This window comes from Neolamprologus multifasciatus, chromosome 14, assembly GCF_963576455.1.
Source record: "Neolamprologus multifasciatus chromosome 14, fNeoMul1.2, whole genome shotgun sequence".
In the NCBI taxonomy this organism is placed as follows: domain Eukaryota; kingdom Metazoa; phylum Chordata; class Actinopteri; order Cichliformes; family Cichlidae; genus Neolamprologus; species Neolamprologus multifasciatus.
The window spans coordinates 20,582,349-20,602,259 of NC_140452.1; the positions used below are offsets into that span (position 1 = coordinate 20,582,349).

The window sequence follows — 19,911 nt, forward strand, 5'->3', positions numbered from 1 at the left end:
GATATTGAAGATAGAATTACCAGGCAAGAGGGGACCTGAAGATTCATGGATGATATCTGATTTAGAGAAACTAAATCAAATGCAAACAATAGTTAGCTTATTTTATGACACACATGCGTTCAAATGTGTTTTTTTCTTTTTATTTAAAGTTCTGAATAAACCTTATGCAGCATTTTGTGGGTAAAAATACAGATATATATGCACACAGTTTAAAGTAGTGATGTGACGTTCTGTATCGAGGCTTCGAAGCGTGTGTCGAGTAATTGAGGGGACGTTTCCGCGAAGCGCGTATCGAGGCCAGTGTTGCCAACTCCTCAGTAAGGAAAATCGCTATTGGTTGTCCTAAAAGTCGCTAGAAGTCGCTAAATGACGTCATCACCTACTTTGCATAATTGGTCATGCTAATGTAATTGTAACCTACTCTGCTGGAGAGAGAAATAACATCGTGAAGGAGACATAAAGTGAGCAAAAAACATCCTAAATGCATTTAGAATTTATTTAGAACTACAAATTAAATTTATTTTAGCAATTATTGTTTTTTGTAATGTCACAATTCCAACCCTGCTCCTTTACCCGGGCTTGGACCGGCAAAAGTGACCCGAAATAGGCACTCTGGTGGAGTTACTTTGTGTGTGTGTGTTTATAAGTAGTTTTAAACCTGATCCACAAAACAGCATAAGAGTAAAAGAAGAACTGACTGCGTTACAGCACCCGCTGCTTGTTGAGAGTAAAAGCCATATGCGCTTTCACGTCTTTTTTTAGCGACTTTTCTTAGCAAAAAAGTCGCTAGGGGGTCTGAAAACTCGCTAAATATAGCGACAAAGTCGCTAAGTTGGCAACACTGATCGAGGCTTGCTTCATTTATGGGAGGAGCTGAAAATGATGACGTCCGAAGCCTCGCTGCCCGGCTGTACCACGTGACTGGTTCATGAAGCGGTTCAAACTTTGCCGCGAGATATGACAGCGATATGAACCCCTCAGACTTCATTCAGAAATGTAGGTGTTTGATGGAGAGTTGCGGTTAGTGAGAGTTAGAGACAGTTTGGAGAGAGTTTGGAGGTTTATGAGAGTGAGGAGAGAAAGTCAGGAGAGAATGGAGCCAGCTAAGAAGAGGAGGATGTCCTCCCCTGTGTGGGAACATTTTGATTTTATTCCTCCCAACAAGTTATGTAAATTTCTACAGAAGATGTATTTTCATAATACTGATGGTGCAATAAAACATATGTTAAGCTGTGTTTACTTTTGTACAAGGTGAAGTGTTTGCTATGTGCCAGGGAGCTGGGATATAACAACAACACCTCATCCATGCTTAGGCACTACAGATTTTTGCATGAGAATAGGGGGAACACCGATTGTGGAGCAAGACCAGGTGAACCATCAAATGCCATGATAATATAGCATGCAGTAATGTTACTAAATGATATAACAATATTATACAATGCAATAAGTGACGTTTGTGATATTTATATTTGTGCTTTGTTTTTGTTGTCTTTCCTCAGGAGAACAATCTCAAATAGATGAAGACCTGGTTAGCATGGTGATTGAGGACTCCCAGCCATTTAGCATTGTGGAGGACAAAGGATTTAAAAGATTTGTTAAATCATTAAATCCTAGCTATGTTCTCCCCACTAAAAAGGTCATAAAAGCAGTGAAAATTTAGTTTTTACAGAATAAAATGTGGGCAGGACTGAGGCTCAAAGCCTCAGTGTGTAGCTGTCCATACCTGAACGTTACAAAAGCACAACCACTGTCCACACCCCAACCACACCTCACCTCACAGTAAATGATCATTTCCATTTTAAGCATTTCCAAATGATCATTTTCCCTACTGCCAGCATAAATATACACAGTATACTGCCATCACTACAATATACATGTTTTACACACTCCTTTTGTTGTTGACATTTACAGGCTGTGTGCAAAAGGCCACACTCTTCAAATTCATGCCAACTAATATTTTTACGTCCAGTAGGTGTCCTACTAGAGCAAATGAAGCTTCAAGAAGCTTTGCACTGGGGTGAACCAATTGGATGAAAAGCTTCAGTGCTTCATGAAGCTTCATCTGCCCATCACTAGTTTAAAGGACAAAGAAATAGATATGAAGCTCAATGTGAGACGACCTTGATCCTACAATATGAAACATGTAAATAATATTATATAACAATATCAAAAACAGTTTGTAAGTAAAAGCAGTCCGGAGTTAAAATTTTTTAAACAAATATTGAATAAAGCAAAACCGTTTAAGACTTTGATGATAGCACAGAAAACAATTCTAACCTTTAGCCTAGGTGAACAACGTAATGCGTTACGCAACACTCACCTGGCGGAATCGTCCTTGTTGTGTATCCTGCACACCGGAAGTTACTCGGGAGACAAATGATGTAACACGCGGAAACTTCCGGATTGTCTAAAGGTCGCTGAATATAAAGCGGCGTGACAGCGTCAGTGTGTATTTATTTAAACCCGCAGGTAAACTTACGTAAGTGTTCAACATGCCGAGAGGAAGCAGAAGCCGGACGTCCAGGATGCCCCCTCCAGCCAGGTAACACTTAGGGTTTAATTCCCTTTTGTTAAAGAAAGGTAGAGTAGATGTTTTTAGTTAGCACAAATGCTAACGTTTAGGTAATGTCATAGTGCCGTATGTTAGCTAGGAAAGTGCAGGTCATGAGGTGCTTCAAGTAGCTCATAAGGATAACTTCAATTAAAGCTTACTTGCCGGTTAATCTGGGTATTGCTCAGAAAGTTACTGTGTTATGAAAATGATGAAGGTCATTGTCTTTATCGTGGTTTCCTCTGTACAAATCCCCACATGCTAGCAAAGCCAGTGGAGTTGCATCAGCTTCTATAGTTTTTCTTCTAACCTGCAGCTAAACTGAGACTTTATTCTTCCAAGTTATAATGAAATAAGTCGCACAAGGGTTGGAAGTATTTCTGTTTCTCTTCTCCTTGTGGGAAATATGATCCCTCTGTGCCCTCATTTTTCTTTCACTGAATATATCCGAAACTAAGATGGATATTTAGCTGAAACTAAGAATTGCAAGAACACATTTGACTCTTGGTGCTTAATAATTTGTACCAATGTCTCCACCTGTAAGGCCAAGCTGCTTAGGGAAAGACTGATTATTTTCCACAGTGACATGTTGTTTAAAGTTCACTTTGGGCACAGGTGGGCTTACTTTATCCAGCTACAGGATAACACTTTTTCTTAGCAAGTGAAGAACAGATCCCAGGAGGAGACGCAAATCCCTTTGTGTTTGCATCAAGAAGAGCATCTGAATATTATTCTCGCTTGTGAATAAGTGATCAGCTGAAAGTAGCTCTTTGATGTCTTACTAGTGTGGCGATATTCTCTGAATCAGAGCTTCACCTTTATCTAAGCTTTCATAAACCTTTGCAGTGATTCAGAGTAATAACTGGAATAACAGATGTCAGCTCATATCTGTTTTTGATTGTGTTTGGACTAAAAAGTTCTTAAAACGTTTTTGTTACAGCCGGGCTCCACCATCCCCACCACCTATGGCCCGGGCTGCTCCCCCTCCCTCCTACGCCCCAGCTCCGATGCAGGCGCCTCCATCCGCTGTCGGCACGCCAGCCGCAGCGCCCAGGCAGCCGGGTATGTTTGCCCAGATGGCGTCTACAGCCGCTGGGGTGGCAGTAGGCTCGGCGGTAGGCCACACAATCGGTCACGCCATGACTGGAGGTTTCAGCGGAGGACACTCAGAGCCTGCCAGGCCTGACGTCACATACCAGGTAAGCCCAGGTTTAGCCAGCCACAGGACTGGAACAGTTTCAAGGAAGATTAGGGTGTCTGAGACACAGTATGCAGGGCCTCTGCACCATGGGCAGGTGAAAAACAAACACCACATTTTATGTAACGCCTGGATGCAGTTACATGCACTGTGGTAGCTCAGTATAATAACAGCCAGATGGAAACAATATGATGAAAATTGAGACTTTTAACTAAAAGCAGTGAAGGAATCATCTTGCTTTCATTAAGACTCTTGAGTGCAATCAGTGCTGGTTGATTAGAGATGAATTACTCCCTCTGCTCAATCTGGGTTTGTGGTTTTTTGTTTTTTTTTATGTTTACACATGTGATAAGTTTAATTTGAAAATACAGACACAGCTGCTGCTGAAGGAAAACATCAGTTATGAAAAATATTTGGGGTGTTTGATGGGTTTGTAGCTTAAACCTATTCGCTGGAACGTTCAAGACAATTCAACTACACAGCAAAAGCATTGAACAGGCAAAGTTCTTTTACTCATATGAGGGAGAGAACCACGACAAGCGCCGTTCCTTCGCTTGACCCCAGTCGGTCTTGTCCGCTCCCCCGTAACACTGCTCTTTTATTGAGGTTACATGAATATACACAGGTTCATTAACATATGACGTCTACATACGCACAAAGAGTACCTTGTCTGTGTGTGTGACCCCATAAACGACTTCCCTAAACCTGCTGGTCTGGAAGTCCAGCAGTTCATCTAATCAAAAGGCACTTAGAGTAAAACAGATATACGTGTGTTTGCTATACCATACATCAGCAAGAAAAGATACCTCTTCCCATGACCCTAAGATTGTGAGTGTGCATGCCAGAACACTCTGGAATGCACACAGTCTTTTCAGACAACTAAGGATCAAACCTATCACTACACAATCGATTATACACCTTTTAAGCATATATGGTTAAATATTTCTAAGCATAAATGACAATCAACAATATAAACCTGACAGCATTTATAACCAAAACAAAAGTCCAAAGGTCAAACGTGGTTTATTTACATTCACACAAGTGCAGGGAAAATGCATAATGATGTTTGTCTCATTAACCCTGAACCCAGTAGATCACTATCTTTATGCAGTTACATTCATAGTAGATTTTAAGATATGAGTGATGACCAATCATTTACTCTGCTTTTCTTTATGACAAAAAGGACTTGGAAACCACACGCACTTGAGCAGTTTGAGAATTGCAGTTTTAGATATTTCAGCATTTTTATCGATAGATGTGTAAATATATTTACTTTGTGTCATTAATGGAAGATATTCCATCTTTGTGATACAAAACTGAAGCTCGTTCTGACATGTTAAACTCTGTTTTGATCTTTGTCACACACATGATTTAATCCTCTGTCTTGTGTGTATTAGGAGCCGTACCAGGCCCAGCCTGTGTACCAGCAGGGAGCCCCTCAGGAGCAGCAGCAGCAGGCCTGCTCCTACGAGCTCAGGCAGTTTGTCGAGTGTGCCCAAAACCAGAGCGACCTCAAGCTCTGCGAGGGCTTCAGTGAGGTACTCAAACAGTGCAGGTTTGCTAATGGTGAGTAAAACTGTTTGTGAGACTGTGAGACTGTTTTCTGTCTTATAGTCGTTGCTTTTCATCATTATTAGTAATTTGATATATTTAAAGTGAGTGTAGTTACGAAATGCTATAGTTTCTGTTGCATTTGAGGCTAGCTAAACATTTACTACGTATGGGGGGTAGACGCACAACCTGTTGCACATTTTCAGCATGCTCCTTTCATCCCACATAAAATTCTGTTCTAGTACTGGATCTTCCTGATGCATATCAAATAGATCGACATCAGGCTGTTGCTTTTTCAGTCTCATTTTTCTCTTTTCAAACTGAGTTTAACCCAGCAAGCATCAAGGCTTTGAATGAGCCCTTTGTCGCTCACATATCAAAGCCAAATGACTTTGCACTATTCTAAACTCCTGTAATACCCAGTGTGGCCATAAGGGGGAGCCTTAACCTAAGTATGTTAAGTCAGTTTAAACGATTTAAAGTATTAACTGTCCTTTTTTATTTTTTTATTTTATTTTTTTTATCTCTTTCCACAGGTCTGTCATGAGAAGAGATGCTATCTGCAGAATGAAGATCACATCTCCTTATTAAAGATACTGAGAGGGTGTAATTCACAATCAATAAACATGTTTTAATGATCAATTGTCTTCGGACAGCCTCATTTCTCAGACTGCTGCAGAGCTTGTAATCATAGTCTTATAAATAATGTTTATATATTTTGGTTTTAGCTCATGTTTGAGGTTTATTTTCAGTTGTCAGTGCATGCTTTTAATTTAAATCCTGTCTCTCATGTCAAAACTTGTAGAGAGAAAAAAGGCCACTTTCACCTTCTGGCTGCTGGGTTTGATTCAGACTAATAAAGGACTTGAATTAAAACGAGACTCTGTGAATTTTTTATTTTTTTTCCCACGTCTCCTCATCATATGCGCTCTGTATTATTACACTGAAGCATTTCTGTTTTCACCTGCGCTTTCTTTAATTAGACTTCAGCAGCTACAAAGGGGTGTCCCGCACCTGTCCCGTCACTTTGCTCTCAGCGCAAAATTCACGAGCTGCAACCTGCGCGTGAAGTAAAGTTTTGACTCTAAAAGCGTCGTGGCGAGAGCACGAGCCGCGGGGTATTATTTCATGGATGGGGTTTTTTGTAAGGACTCATTCAGGGTGTCCTGCTCCTTCTTACGGAAGCGTAGAGCTGCCACCCAGGCAAAAGAAAAATACAAGTGTATCACGTTATAACGTGAAAAGTTTGTTCTAACAAGATACTTTTCCTGTTTGTACAATATACTATCATGTTTGTACAATATACCTTTCACGTTTGAACAAAATATCACGTTATTACAATATACATAATTATCACGTTCGTACAATATAAATATCACGTTCGTACAATATAAATATCATATTGTACGAACGTGATAATTATGTATATTGTAATAATAATATTATGTTGTTCAAACGTGAAAAGTATATTGTACAAACATGATAGTATATTGTACAAACAGGAAAAGTGTCTTGTTAAAACAATAAACTTTAAACGTTATAACGTGATACACTTGTATTTTTCTTTTGCCTGGGTGGCAGCTCTACTCTTCCGTACCTTCTGCATCTGCCGAAGCAAACAGTTATTTTTGGCACCTGACATTAAAGCTCACCCTCTGCAGCATGGCAGCAGCAGGCCCGCAAACGCGCCATAGCGCCGGAGTCTGACTGCAGCTCTTTGTTCGTCCTCAGAAACTCAATGTGCGCGATTTGATGATGGATTCTCTTCGTATCAGGGACTGACGGACAAGGTGAGGGACGCCGGCCTTTTAATGCGTTTATATTGCAGGTCACTCGGGGACAGTGAGTGAGCAGTTGACCGGGTTCACACGTGGTGGCGTGGGTTGCTTTATTAGTCTGCGCTGTGTTTGGTATGACATTAAGTTTGAAACGATGGCTTCTTGTAGTCACCCAAAACACGTTCTGTGAGTTTATTGGACTTTTGTTTGCTTTACTGGAAGAAGTGAAAGGAGACAGGTGGGTACGTGTTGTAACGACGGGAGGAAAAAGTCGCCCATCTGTTTTTTTATCATTAAAAATCAAATGTTTTGCGCGTTAGAGCATCGAAGAGGAAAATTTAACCACAGCCGTGTTACTGAGACCATCATCATATTTTCAAACTGGTCTTTTATTGAAACTGAAGCGACACAGTGATGTTGGCGCATGTTACAGGCTGTAAAATACGAATTTCCTGTTCAGTATTCAGTGCGCATTCACTCACTGGCCAGTCTCGTTTCTGACTACAGTACAAAGAGAATGTCCAAACTACACGTTTTCTGTTGGATATTTATGAAAACATTGCTCTTTTTTGCACATTTATTCACTGAATTGCAGAAAATATTTATTCAAAAAAAAAACTCTTCCTGTGATGTAAGTAATCAGATGGAGAAGTGGGAACTGATTTCCATTAAAAATCATGAGTTCAGTAATTTAAGGGTTCAAAGTGATGTATGATTTTCAGAAATCTCCACACTAATAGAACTGTTTCAGTTCTGTCTATATTCTGACAGGTTTTAATAATAACTTGGCTTAGGCCGTTATAATCCTAAAAACATGGAAATAATGCTAATAATCATCATCATTTTGAATCTTTTCTTGAGATTTTTGCGCCGGAAGTGCATCCAAATGAGTAGATACGAGAAGTTTGTCTCCTGTAAACACTAAAATGTAGTTTCAAGCTAAGTAATTAATTGGGATCAGGGACGTTCTAGTAATTTTTAAACGGAGTGGCACTGGGACAGCCAAAGGAAATAAGAATACTTAAAGATAAATAAAATGGATTAAAATAAATCACACTGCAATTTAAAAGGAAAAAAGGTATCGCTGTCTATGTCTACGCCCTAGCAGTTAAGGGAATATACTTAAGTAGGTGTAAAATGCCTAAAGTAACTGTACTCCATATGTTACATGATGTTATTGGTAATAATTACACTTAAATGATTCATTTGTTGATGATTTTGATTACCTAAGTATCACTCAGTAGCTTGATCTGTTTAATTACTTAACATTCTGCTGATAAAGCTTTAAATTGAACAGTATGGCCTACAAAATACAGCTGGCACGCCTGGTGCCCAAACACATATCTTATCTGGACAGCTCCTGCTGGTGAAGCAGCTAACTGGTGAATATCCGTCAGAACAGCTTGGAAGCAGTTCTAGTGTGATCAGATGTGCAAAAAGCCTTAAAGTAGAGCTGTGTTTAGTGAAAATGCTGCTGTTTTGAATGCATATTCTGCCTGCAGCCTGAGGTCAGCTGCAAGAGGAGATACTTCTGTACTATTAGCCTTGAGCTGGAAACATGACCAAGGAGGAGGAGATCCCTGACTGGGTGGGAGCCAAAGAGTTCTACGACAAATATGAGCCCAAGGAGATTCTGGGAAGGTATGTTTACGAAACCATCATCGTAACGTGACCCACAGCAGAGGTTCACCCAACTGAGCTGAGCAGAAAACTCTCCATTGGACTTTGGACTAAAGAGTGCACAGTTTTACCTCTTAAAGATTAGGTAAACTAGACCTATATGTAGCCACATGTGAGGGTTCCAGGATAAAGATCCACTTGAGCAAAACCCCAAAAAACAATAATGGTTTATTGTTTGTGAATTTAACCCAACTCGTCTCTTCTTCAGAGTTTACACAAAGTAACTTCAAAGAGTAACAAGGCAGAACACAAAAATGGTAAAATATCTACTTGCTATTAGTTTGTAGAGACTCATTTAACGTTACAACACACCTCAGATTTAGACCTCAGTTCAAACAGCTATCATTCTCTGCACAGAACAAGCACTTTCCCCAAAGTTTCCCACAAGCCCCTGAGAAATGGGAGCCGAGCCAGGGCCTGCTCATTGTCATTCAGTCCACCAGCTGTCAGAGGGGGGTGCTGTTACGTAAGACACATTATCCAAGGAAGCCACATTTATTAACTTCAGCACGCTTCAGACAAAGTGTTGGCCGTCGGTCTGATAGATTATGTAATTTTACCCCCTTTTCCCACATGCAGGTCAGGAGGTCACAGGATGTGGACAATGTGTCATTCTTCTAGTATTCTTCATTCAGAGAAAAGTCACTGGAGTTCCTTTACTGTGGTCACCCTGAAGTTTCTCTTGTTCATTCATAAATCGCCCCCTGAATTTAATTTCAGCAGTAAGGTTTTCAGTTTGCTTACTTGATGTTTTTCTCTGTTTTCCTGGACGTCAATGATAAACAAGACAATCTTCATGACAAGCACATTCTTCACTGTTTTTACTTGCTCTGTCAGACTGATAAGATGGTAAAAACACACAATACTTTCCTTTAGTCTGACCATGTCACTGATTTCTTACCAAAAACAGTGCTGTTTTGAAACGGTTAAACACATGATTCATGATGAAAGACACTGTGACGGTCACAGAACATTTTATCCAGCAGTTATCACACATTGCCCTCCTACCCAAACCTAAAAAACAACAGATGTGCAGCTCAGACGGCTGATGTGTTTTTTCATCCTCAGGGGAGTGAGCAGCGTGGTGCGCCGCTGCGTCGACAAGCATACGTCTCAGGAGTACGCGGTGAAGATCATCGACATCACCCCCTCCGACAAGATGACGCCGCAAGAGATCGAAGAGATCAGAGAGGCAACGGTGAAGGAGATCGACATCCTCAAGAAAGTCTACGGACAGGAGAACATCAGTACGCATGCTTCATTTAATCAGTTTGACTGGGAAAACTTGGGTTTGTTTAAACTTTGTTCTTCTAACATGGCCAAATATCAAAGTAATTCTCTTCTCCAGTTCAGCTCAAAGACTGCTATGAGTCCAAGGCCTTCTTCTTCCTGGTTTTTGACCTGTAAGTGTGTCACATGGCTGATTCCTGAACAGGTATTTATGTGAAAATCAACCAAAGCTTTTAGTTTCTTTTTCCCAGAATGAAGAGGGGTGAACTTTTTGACTACCTCACAGAAAAAGTTACACTGAGCGAAAAGGAAACGCGGTCAGTGAGCATGTTATTTAATGAAAAAACAGATAAATTCCGCCAACTCTTAAAAGGACTCTTTAAAGGTTTGTACGTGTTGTCTTTAGGAAGATCATGCGGTCTCTATTGGAGGTGGTCCAGTTTCTCCACGCCCAGAACATTGTTCATCGGGACCTGAAGCCCGAGAACATCCTTTTAGACGACTACATGAACATCAAACTCACTGACTTTGGTTTCGCTGTGCAGACTCAGCAAGGACAGACGCTCAAAGGTCAGTGAAAGCTTCCATTACTGCAAAGTGTGTCAGCAGTTCAGAAACCAAGGGAGAATACATGACTTTCTCGCAGAGCAAAAAGGTGGCTGTAATCACACAACTTGTCAAAAGATGACAAAAATACTTAAAGCATTAAAAACTTTCACAGGTTGGCTGACAGTTAAACACCAGTGCATCATTTCAGACCCACCACTGAGTTGAGTGAATATTAAAGTTACAGTTTACAGCCTGCAGTGCACTCGTCAGGACATCAGCTGTTGGTGGTGAGCGGAGAATCTGGGTCTGGTTGCACAACTGCTCTCTGCTCTCTTAGCTGCTCTTACAAAGGTTAAGAAACAGGACACTCTGATCTATTTGCTGCAGTTCCAGACACTCACAGTACACTGACCTTTCAAATAGACTTCTCAGAAGTCGGATCATTAGCAGTGCGAAATGCCAAGCGTCTAATGAAACTGTGCATCGCTGGATAGTTTTGTTCAGTCGGTAAAGACGTAATGGGCTTCTTCCATTAGGCTGGAGATCTACTTGACCCAGCAGCACTTAATCTAAATGTGTTCAATTAATGTCTAAATGCATAATACTTTAATTATGCTATAGATGTTCCCTAAAGATGGATGTTAAATTAAAGGAAAAACCTAATCTCTTGAGTGAGGGGATCTTGTGGCTGTGTTATGCTGAGGTGGAACATTGGCATAGTTTGTACTGAGTTTCTCAAATCAATACAATGCTGTTCAACGTAATGTAATATTTCTAGCGGGATGTAGACCTCTCTTCCAGGGTGAGATCTCCATCCACAGGGCATGAGAGCATGCTGAATGGTTTGATGATGATAAAAACGAGGAGAATCAGAAGCTGTGAGCAGAAGTTCTCACACTGTCTCTGCTGTGCCCTCCTTCAGAACCCAAAAAGTTTGTACTCCACCTTTCACACAATTTTTTTTTTTTATCAGTCACCGACAATAAAAAGGATTCAGGTTGAATTATAATTAAATGATGAGCAGCCCAGTAGCATCAGCATCTTTCTGTATTTCCCATAGAGGAGATACAGGGAGACTCCTCTTTACCTCTATCTTTAAAACCTCAAATGAGGAAGTAGCTCGATCTGCCCAACCAGTTGTGGTAAAAGGAGTTCTTCCTTCACACTGTTTCAAAGTGCTCACTCACACGGTGGTTTTCAGGGTCTTTAGCCTGCAGTATACATCCCTTTGAGGTGAATATTGCTGTGAATTGGATTGGTTAAACAGTATAAATAAAATTGAACCAGACTGAGTTAAATTGAAAGAGTTTGTTTTGTCTCTCCAGTAGAGATGCACTGATTCCCATTGAATATGATGGCCAAACACTTCCCTAAAATGCTGTATTATCTTTTTTTCTTTTAATATATCATCTATTTGTGTGTCACTTTTGTAGTTGTAGAGATATTAATAGACAATGAGGACAGTAAATATTTAACCCTTACATACCGTTTGGGTCAAATTTGACTCAAATCTATTCAGATGGGTTTTAGATCCACCAGCATGAATCAAATCGGAGGAAATGGCTGGCGTCTTAAAACTCTGCGTGACATGTCTGTGTGTATTTTGTATAGGAAAGTGGTGACAGAGTTCTGTCATGAAAAATACTGGTGTTCCCACCACGTCTACCCAGGTTCCTGCAGAGACCTGCCCATGCAGGTCTTTAAAGGACCATCAGGGGGATCTCCAAACAGTGAAATAGTAAAACAGCACAGGATCATTTATGGGTCACATAAAGAACAGAGGTCATACAGAAGTCAGAGAGTGCCTTGGGCAGACACAACAGCTGTAATAGGGCTGCACAGTGGTAGAGTGGTCAGCACTGTTGCCTCACAGCAAGAAGATTCCCAGTTGAAATCCTGGCTGTAGCCTTTGCATGTTCTCTTTGTGCCTGTGTGGGATTACGTCAGGTATTCCTGCTTCCTGTCACAGTCTAAACACATTAGTTTAGCCTAGGTCAGGGGTCAGCAACCCGCGGCTCCGGAGCCGCATGCGGCTCTTTAGTCTTTATTTTGCAGCTCCGGGTGGTTTGGCAAAATAACTTCTTTTTTAACTTGTAGTTTGAAATTGGAAGATTATTGTGATTTTGAAATATAAAAATAAGATTATATCTTATTATTTTTTCATCGCTCAAAATAAGCGTCACACTCGCGGAAGCCGCTTTATTGAGACTTTCGACCACAGGTAGGCCAATTATGGATCTTGAATCCACATTATGTCGGCAGCTATTCTCCACCGTGAACTATGTTAAAAAAACAAACACCGCTCACGCCCCACAGACGACAGCTTACAGTCCTGCGTAAAGATGAAAGCCCCGATTTGCAAACGCTGTGCGCAGAGGTTCGGGACCATAAGTCTTATTGTAAACATATCACGACAGACCCGACGATGTTTGCATGAACATGCTTTTCAGCATCTCTTTATTGACCGCTTTTCACACACGGTTGCTGTACGCATACAGCCGGCTGTAGCTTTGCAGCTCACAGCCCGACACATACCAACACAACAGCATAGAGAGCACAGACTTTAAGGCCGAGGCGTGATTGCGGGTGCCTCTCAGGTGCGTCCGACTCCCATACAGCGGCACTGCAGACCACGCCCCGCCACACACATTAACCAGGTAAAATACATATTTAGGCAGAATTTTGAAAATATCTATTTATTTTTGTTGTTGTTAGCAGCATAGTGCTTTTTTTTTCAATTACTTTTTAAAAGTCAGGTCAAGGCTCCAAAAGCCCAAAGGCGATATAAGGGTGGCGGCTCACAACAGTTTTTGTTTGCTACATGGATCATTTTAGTTCAGCTGGGTGTCTTTCCTTTTGTTATATTTCTTTAAGAGTTCAAAATGTGTTAATTACATAAATAAAATATAATTTTTTCGGTAGCACTTCATGGATTTCATAAGCAACACACCTTAGTTGCTCTGTGGATTCTTTTAAAGAGCAGTTAAAAACTTTTCTTTTCAAACAAGCCTTTTGTTGATCTACGTATTTTATATTCTTTACATTATTTACATTTGATCTTTTACATTGTGTATAATGTCTATTGATTGTATTGTTTATTTTAATACTTGTATACTTTAATACTACACAGCGCTTTGTGACTGCCTGTCTGTGAAAAGCGCTTAATAAATAAACTTTACTTACTTACTTTAGTTGTTCACACAAAGCATAAAGGTAAAAAACAAACAAACAATATATACAGTGTTATCTTCATTTTAGATTTCAAAAAGTATTTGCGGCTCCCAGTGTTTTCTTTTTCGTGGAAACCGAGTCCAAGTGGCTCTTTGGGTGTTAAAGGTTGCAGACCCCTGGTTTAGGTTAACTAGTGATTCAAAACCCATGGCCTCCACGCCTGATTTACACACTGACACTGATAGACAAACTGAGGGCAATTTTTAGGGTTCTTGCCTAAGAACAATTCTGCATGTAGACAAGGATACACTCATGAATACATGTAAATGAACAGCTCTTAAGCGCTTAAGCCTTATTTGAAATTCTGTAAAAGTGGTTTTATGTTGACAGACAAAGATCAGGGAATATACTCCCTTTAATAACATTTATTTACTCTTCCTGTCTGTAATGCAGAGGTGTGTGGGACTCCTGGTTACCTTGCTCCTGAGATCATTGAGTGCTCTATGGACGCAGGACATTCAGGATATGGGACAGCTGTGGACATGTGAGCGACCATGAAATCAGTTACCAAGTAACAAAAATATCAATAGGAGGGAGTGTCAGCTTTACTCTCATGTTACCAAAATTGATCTTATGCAGCTCAACAGTGTGTTGGATTATCTCATAAGCCTGTGTACAAAATAATGACTCATATTATCTGTTGTGTGGCTCGGCTAATATGTGTTCCAGGTGATTAGATTATGCATGTACACACTGCACAGTGAACAGACTAGATAAACTTTGTTCTGGCTCGTGTTTGCAGATGGAGTTCAGGTGTTATCATGTACACGCTGCTCGCGGGCTCTCCACCGTTCTGGCACAGGAAACAGATGCTGATGCTGCGCATGATCTTAGCGGGGACGTACGACTTCTCCTCTCCTGAATGGGAAGACCGCTCAGACACAGTCAAAGACTTGGTAATCTTACTTTCGCAATGTTGACTTTTTGCAATCTCAGTTTTATAAGTTAGGTGATAAGGTTGAAACCTTGGAACTAAAATAATTCTTCCTCCAGATCTCGCGGATGCTGGTGGTGAATCCAAAGCAGCGTTTCACAGCTACAGATGTTCTGAACCACTCGTTCTTTTCACAGTACGTGGTGCACGAAGTACGACAATTCACTCCGTTCAGGCGCTTCAAGGTGAGAAACACAAGATTTTATCAAACTAAAAATCTTAATAGTTTTCATATTTGGGGGATATATTTTATGGTATCTTTATCATATCTCGATCAAAATATAACCCTAATTCCAAAAAACTTGGATCTTGCTCCCCCCTAAATTTCTGCCTATTTCTGTCTACTACAACTTTACTGTCTTTGATAGTTCATAAAGAAACCATAACCTTTTCTGAACTTTCTCCATCAGGTAATTTGCTTGACCGTTCTCGCTACAATGCGAATCTACTGCAACTATCGCCGTGCCAAGCCCATCACCAAGGAGGTGATAAAGAGCGACCCGTATGCCGTGAAGCCCATCCGCAAGCTCATAGATGCGTGCGCCTTTAAGATCTACGGTCACTGGGTCAAGAAGGGCCAAACCCAGAACAGAGCAGCACTTTTTGAGAACACGGCCAAAACCATCCTGCTTTCGATCGCCACTGAAGCGGACGAGCCCATCCAGTAACAAGCAGCGTGGGCTGACACGTGCTGAGTTATACATGGGGAAACATTTAAACTTCTTTCTTCGTAGAAAAGAACTGCTACAACTAGTTTATGCATAATGCAGAATTTTTAAAAGCAGCCGTAGTGACTACAGGGGGATTGATTTATCTCAAGGACTGAAATGTTTGGCAAAATTTTCAACCATGCCACTGTTGACATTGTGCTTGCTTTGTTCTAAAAGTGTACTCAACCCATTGTCAGCTTGTGTCCTATGAAAATGCAGCTGCTGTGCTTTAGATTGAAGGCAGCCCCTCAAATAAAAGGTGTATCAAAAAAGAATAATCAGATTTTAAAAGGCTATACTTTTTAATGAACATAGAAACTTATGGTACATTTTAAAGTACATGGCTGAATATACAAAAAGTTACGTTTGCAAATGCCTGATGTGTCTCCCTCGGCAGTTAAACCTCGCCCATACTTTGGAGAGCATGTCTGGAGTCGTCGCTATTGTTAAGCTTCTTACCAGCAACCATGTAAAACTCGAATCTGCTCTAACAGCACGTTCGTCTTTTGATCGTTAAACGGCGAATGGCTGTGGAATTAAGGCGCTTTTAAATCCGATTTTTTTTTTGATACACCCTGTATATTAACAAAAAAAATAAATTTCAGCACTAAATGGTATTCTTATAGCCTTTGCACTCTAAGAACTGTTTATATTTCAAATGTTAAAGAATGACTCAGGAGGAAAATATAGAGTTTAGTTATAGAGCAAGTCTATACTCTATTGTGAAACCTTGTGGGAAATACCTGCACAGTTTATCTGGCTGGAATATAAAACCTGCACACTTGAAAGGTCGTGTATTTACAGTTTGAGAACTATGTGCCTACTTAATCAATATGCAGAGTATGCTCTGGTGGCAGCAACTCAAGGGAAGTGTAACTTTAACTTGTATGCTATGAATGTATTTATTAAAACATGTAAAACCCCAAGTCCTGCAAATGGAGGGGTACTTCAGCTCTGCAATTCTGTGCTTTTCTGTCTTTCTGCAGCATTTTTAAGCTTGAAGTAGAACACTGACACACACAGACAAAAAAGAATTACAATTTTAAAGTTTATTATTAACAGAGTGAGATGCACATCAAAAAAACATCACGTTCACTGACTTCAGACAGATTTGAGTGTGTTGACCGTTGTCCCCACAGTCTTGCTTTGGAAGCTTTCATCCTGCAGAATTTAGAAAAACAGAATAAATCAATATGAAACCATCAGGAATAGCCAAATGTGTGTTTGTACTCATTCCCACGCAGCTGGATGAGCTTGAGGAAGGCACTCATCCACTAATTTAGTGGAAATGAGACGTGGCTATTGCATGGTGTCTGACTGTATCCAGCACAGAGCAGCTGGACCAGAATTCGCCCATGCTTTTAAGTTAACAAGTCTAATAACATACCATCCTCGGGATGCTCCCCAGAGGCTGGCGACCGGTCGAGCTGCACTCCATGTAAATGTTTAGACACGCTGAAACAGAAGAAGGAGAACCGAGGCTATGAGATAAATCTGAGCTAATAAAACAGGAAACAAGCCAACAGCACAGAGCATCGACAGGGAGGAAGACAGCAAGCAATGTTGAGCAACAGATCATTAATATACCGGCTGAATTGCTTTGAAGGAATGAGGCCGTTGATGTATTCACTCTGGCATAAGAATGAGAAGCACAATGAGCACCCTCATCCTGCTGAGTCAGTTTGTGAAAGCATTCATGTTGCATGGTGTCTGACTGTATTTACTACATCCAGAGCAAAACAGAATTCAGCCATGCATTCAAAATTCAAGCTGTAATTTTATTTATAGAGTACATTTCACTACACTCAAGCTTTTGGCTGTTCCCTTGGCAAAAGAGTCACAGCAGAGGGTAGGCTTTGCATGTTTGATATCCAGATCCCCTTCCTGATACAACCCCTAGAGGGAAATTCATTTCCAGATGGAATCGAACCAACGACCTTTCACTTGACAAGTGAATGAGTAGAAGATAAAAACATAAAAAGGTATGTAGGTTTAAAATGAAAACTGCAAAATAAAACTACTACAAAGTAGTAAAACACCAGTGCACACTTATTAGCTGAGTTCTGGGAGAATAAAAGGTCTTGAGCCTGTTTGTAACTGATCTCAGGTCAGCAGGTGGCTCGTTCCAAAGATCAGGAGCACTAGCAGCTGAAAAGCACCCATGGCACAATATTTTTCACTGCCTTTTTCCAACAACACCTCATCGGCTCCACTCCATTCTACTCCGTTTTGGTCACTGTGTAGTAATTTCCCTCGTTTCCCCTTCAAAAATGGTGAGTTTGAATCTTATGAAAGAGTTGCTCTCATAACTTACCCCGGCCAAGAAAAAACAAAACAAAAACAACCTGGTGCCAGGTACTACCACTTAATGGAAAGCTCTTAAAACCAAGTTGAGCTGAGTAGATGCTAGTGAAAAGAGGAATTACATGCATTTCTGGGGACAATTAAACATCTGCATGATGATCTGAGAGGTCAGACTATGTTATAGACACTGACCTAGTCAGATAAATACTGGGGAGGCCAAACCACTCAGTGCTTTGTCAACTAATAGAAGGATGATAAAAGAAGGATGATAGAGCATTACAACAGTCCAAACTGCTTGAGATTAACGCAGTGGTTCAAATCAAACAACTACCCACTGTGGTGACCGCTTATGAATAAGGGACCAGCTGAAAGTAACTTTCCATTCAGAATATTCAGTACGAAACATCTCTGAATAAAAGCCACATAAAGTGTAGTGATGGAACAGACCGGGATAAGTGGAACACGTTTTTTTTTGCGCTTGGGAACACACTCACCCTGGTTATATCCTGAAAAGACACGTGGTTTTGCTTTGTCATGAACTAACTCAGTCACTTCCCCTGTGTTTCATTTGTACCTTGTAGTATATTAAGAACCGTGTGCATCTGCCGGTCGCTTCAGCCACATGGAGATCTGCGTGTTTCAGGATGGGAGCTCCCGCATGATTACTCCGGATATCACCTCCAATACCACCCTGTGCAACAAGCAACGACGACAAAGCACAAATAAACACAAATGCACACCCTGCACAGGATTCCACCTTTAAGCTGTCAGATAACACCTCATCCACATAGTTACAACCTATGAGAGTGTTCTTACAGCATGGTGGCGTTACGGAAAATAAGTAAATTAATTCACAAGTGAACGCAATTTTCACAAATTATCGGGTCCACCACGTGTTCATGGAAACACGTGCCGTTAACTAAATACTTTCAACCTGAATGGGGGAAAATCACCTGCGTCACGCTACAGCCTCATATTTTAACCTTCGTTTCTTCAAGAACGTTTTCCATTCACAAAACTCCACGGTGACTTCTACATGATGTCTGTAAGGCCACATCTTCAGCAGACCAAAATACTTCCGGATAAACCACGCTTAAGACTTTTCCTCTTCTTTTCCCTCCAGTTTGTGGCGGGTGAAACAGAAACAGTTCGGCGTGCACCAGCGCCCCCTTCTGGACGGGAGGTTAACTGGAGCACATATTAAATCAGAGCGTCAGTTTCTTTAAAGAATCTGACTCATAGATAAAGCCTTTAGATTGAATTTTACACAGGTTGAACAGGTTGTCTTTTTAATTTCGCGCCTCTTTAACAGCTCTGTGTGCCTCTTGTTGCTTCTTATTAACCTTTATGGTTGTTTTTCTTTTTCTTTGCTTATTGTAGGAGCTTTTTGCTTAACTTTCTTCAGTCATTTTTCATTTTCACAGGAGCTAATATCCAGGAACGTTTCCAGGGATAAAATGTTGAGAATTCTTTATATCTTTGTGTTGTTTTCACACCTACTTTGTGTTATTTAAAAAATGTTTTAAATATCAATGTTAATTTTATTTACATTTTTGATTTATTTATTTAACACATTTTATTTCACGTAAACTCAATTGGTAATGATGACAGATAAAAACATCAAAACCTGTTTAGATCTACAATACCTAAAGGCAACACACACACACATTGTCTTCATTGTTCTATAACTCATTTGGGCTTTTACATTGCATGTCATAGGTTGGTCTGACTTCGGCGTTCCCTGTATGTTTATATTGTTTGTGTCATTTAAAAAATTAACTGAATATTATGAATTTTGGTATATGTTCATGCAAAATGCCCAAATCATCAATCAATCAATCAATCTAGTAATCAAGCTGTATTTTGCCAAGATTATTTTTTTTAAAGTAAATTCATATTCATCTTCAAATGCACACAGTGGACTCAGCAAATGGTGATCAGATCATATGTGCATTATTTTTCCTGCTTTTTGTATGTAAAAACATATTTTTGCAAACACACAGCAAATTATACCCATTAAGAGTATAACAGTGTAGAATAAATTATGACATTTATTTTCTGTACAGAGTACAGATATGAAATACCTTAATGGTAATAACTTGTGCCCAGAGTTTGTGTACTTTATATTTGATGTTTTATTTATTTAGTTTTACTCATAGTTTTATTTCTTTTATAATAATATGTGGTCTTTGTCT

The 19,911-nt window shown here is 40.2% G+C and overlaps 2 protein-coding genes, 1 long non-coding RNA gene and 2 other non-coding genes across 6 annotated transcripts; 2 read left to right on the forward strand and 3 right to left on the reverse strand.

Moving 5' to 3' along the window:
* Window positions 1-2,369: 2,369 nt before the first annotated feature.
* Window positions 2,370-6,176, forward strand: chchd2 (coiled-coil-helix-coiled-coil-helix domain containing 2). The gene is made up of 4 exons (XM_085184120.1): window positions 2,370-2,542; window positions 3,492-3,750; window positions 5,147-5,315; window positions 5,837-6,176. The coding sequence occupies exons 1-4, from the start codon at window positions 2,493-2,495 to the stop codon at window positions 5,845-5,847; spliced, it is 489 nt and encodes a 162-aa protein (XP_085040246.1). The 5' UTR covers window positions 2,370-2,492; the 3' UTR covers window positions 5,848-6,176.
* A 726-nt stretch (window positions 6,177-6,902) lies between these two features.
* Window positions 6,903-16,363, forward strand: phkg1a (phosphorylase kinase, gamma 1a (muscle)). Of its 2 annotated transcripts, none has more exons than XM_085184116.1 (10): window positions 6,903-7,316; window positions 8,581-8,719; window positions 9,827-10,005; window positions 10,107-10,161; window positions 10,240-10,305; window positions 10,395-10,558; window positions 14,162-14,252; window positions 14,511-14,664; window positions 14,762-14,887; window positions 15,113-16,363. In XM_085184116.1, exons 2-10 carry the CDS (start codon window positions 8,637-8,639, stop codon window positions 15,368-15,370), a joined length of 1,176 nt encoding a protein of 391 aa, XP_085040242.1. In that variant the 5' UTR covers window positions 6,903-7,316; window positions 8,581-8,636; the 3' UTR covers window positions 15,371-16,363. The 2 variants fall into 2 exon arrangements, with proteins under 2 accessions (XP_085040242.1, XP_085040241.1); XM_085184115.1 differs by having other exon boundaries at window positions 6,903-7,090.
* On the reverse strand, window positions 16,012-18,855 carry LOC146503983 (uncharacterized). Its single transcript, XR_014877856.1, has 4 exons — window positions 18,670-18,855; window positions 18,291-18,407; window positions 16,800-16,867; window positions 16,012-16,573 (listed from the first exon to the last, which is right to left on the reverse strand). It is a non-coding gene; the product is annotated as an uncharacterized LOC146503983 (long non-coding RNA).
* Window positions 16,635-16,771, reverse strand: LOC146503984 (small nucleolar RNA SNORA15). The gene has a single exon (XR_014869131.1). It is a non-coding gene; the product is annotated as a small nucleolar RNA SNORA15 (small nucleolar RNA).
* Window positions 17,031-17,168, reverse strand: LOC146503985 (small nucleolar RNA SNORA15). Its single transcript, XR_014869130.1, has one exon. It is a non-coding gene; the product is annotated as a small nucleolar RNA SNORA15 (small nucleolar RNA).
* Window positions 18,856-19,911: the final 1,056 nt, after the last annotated feature.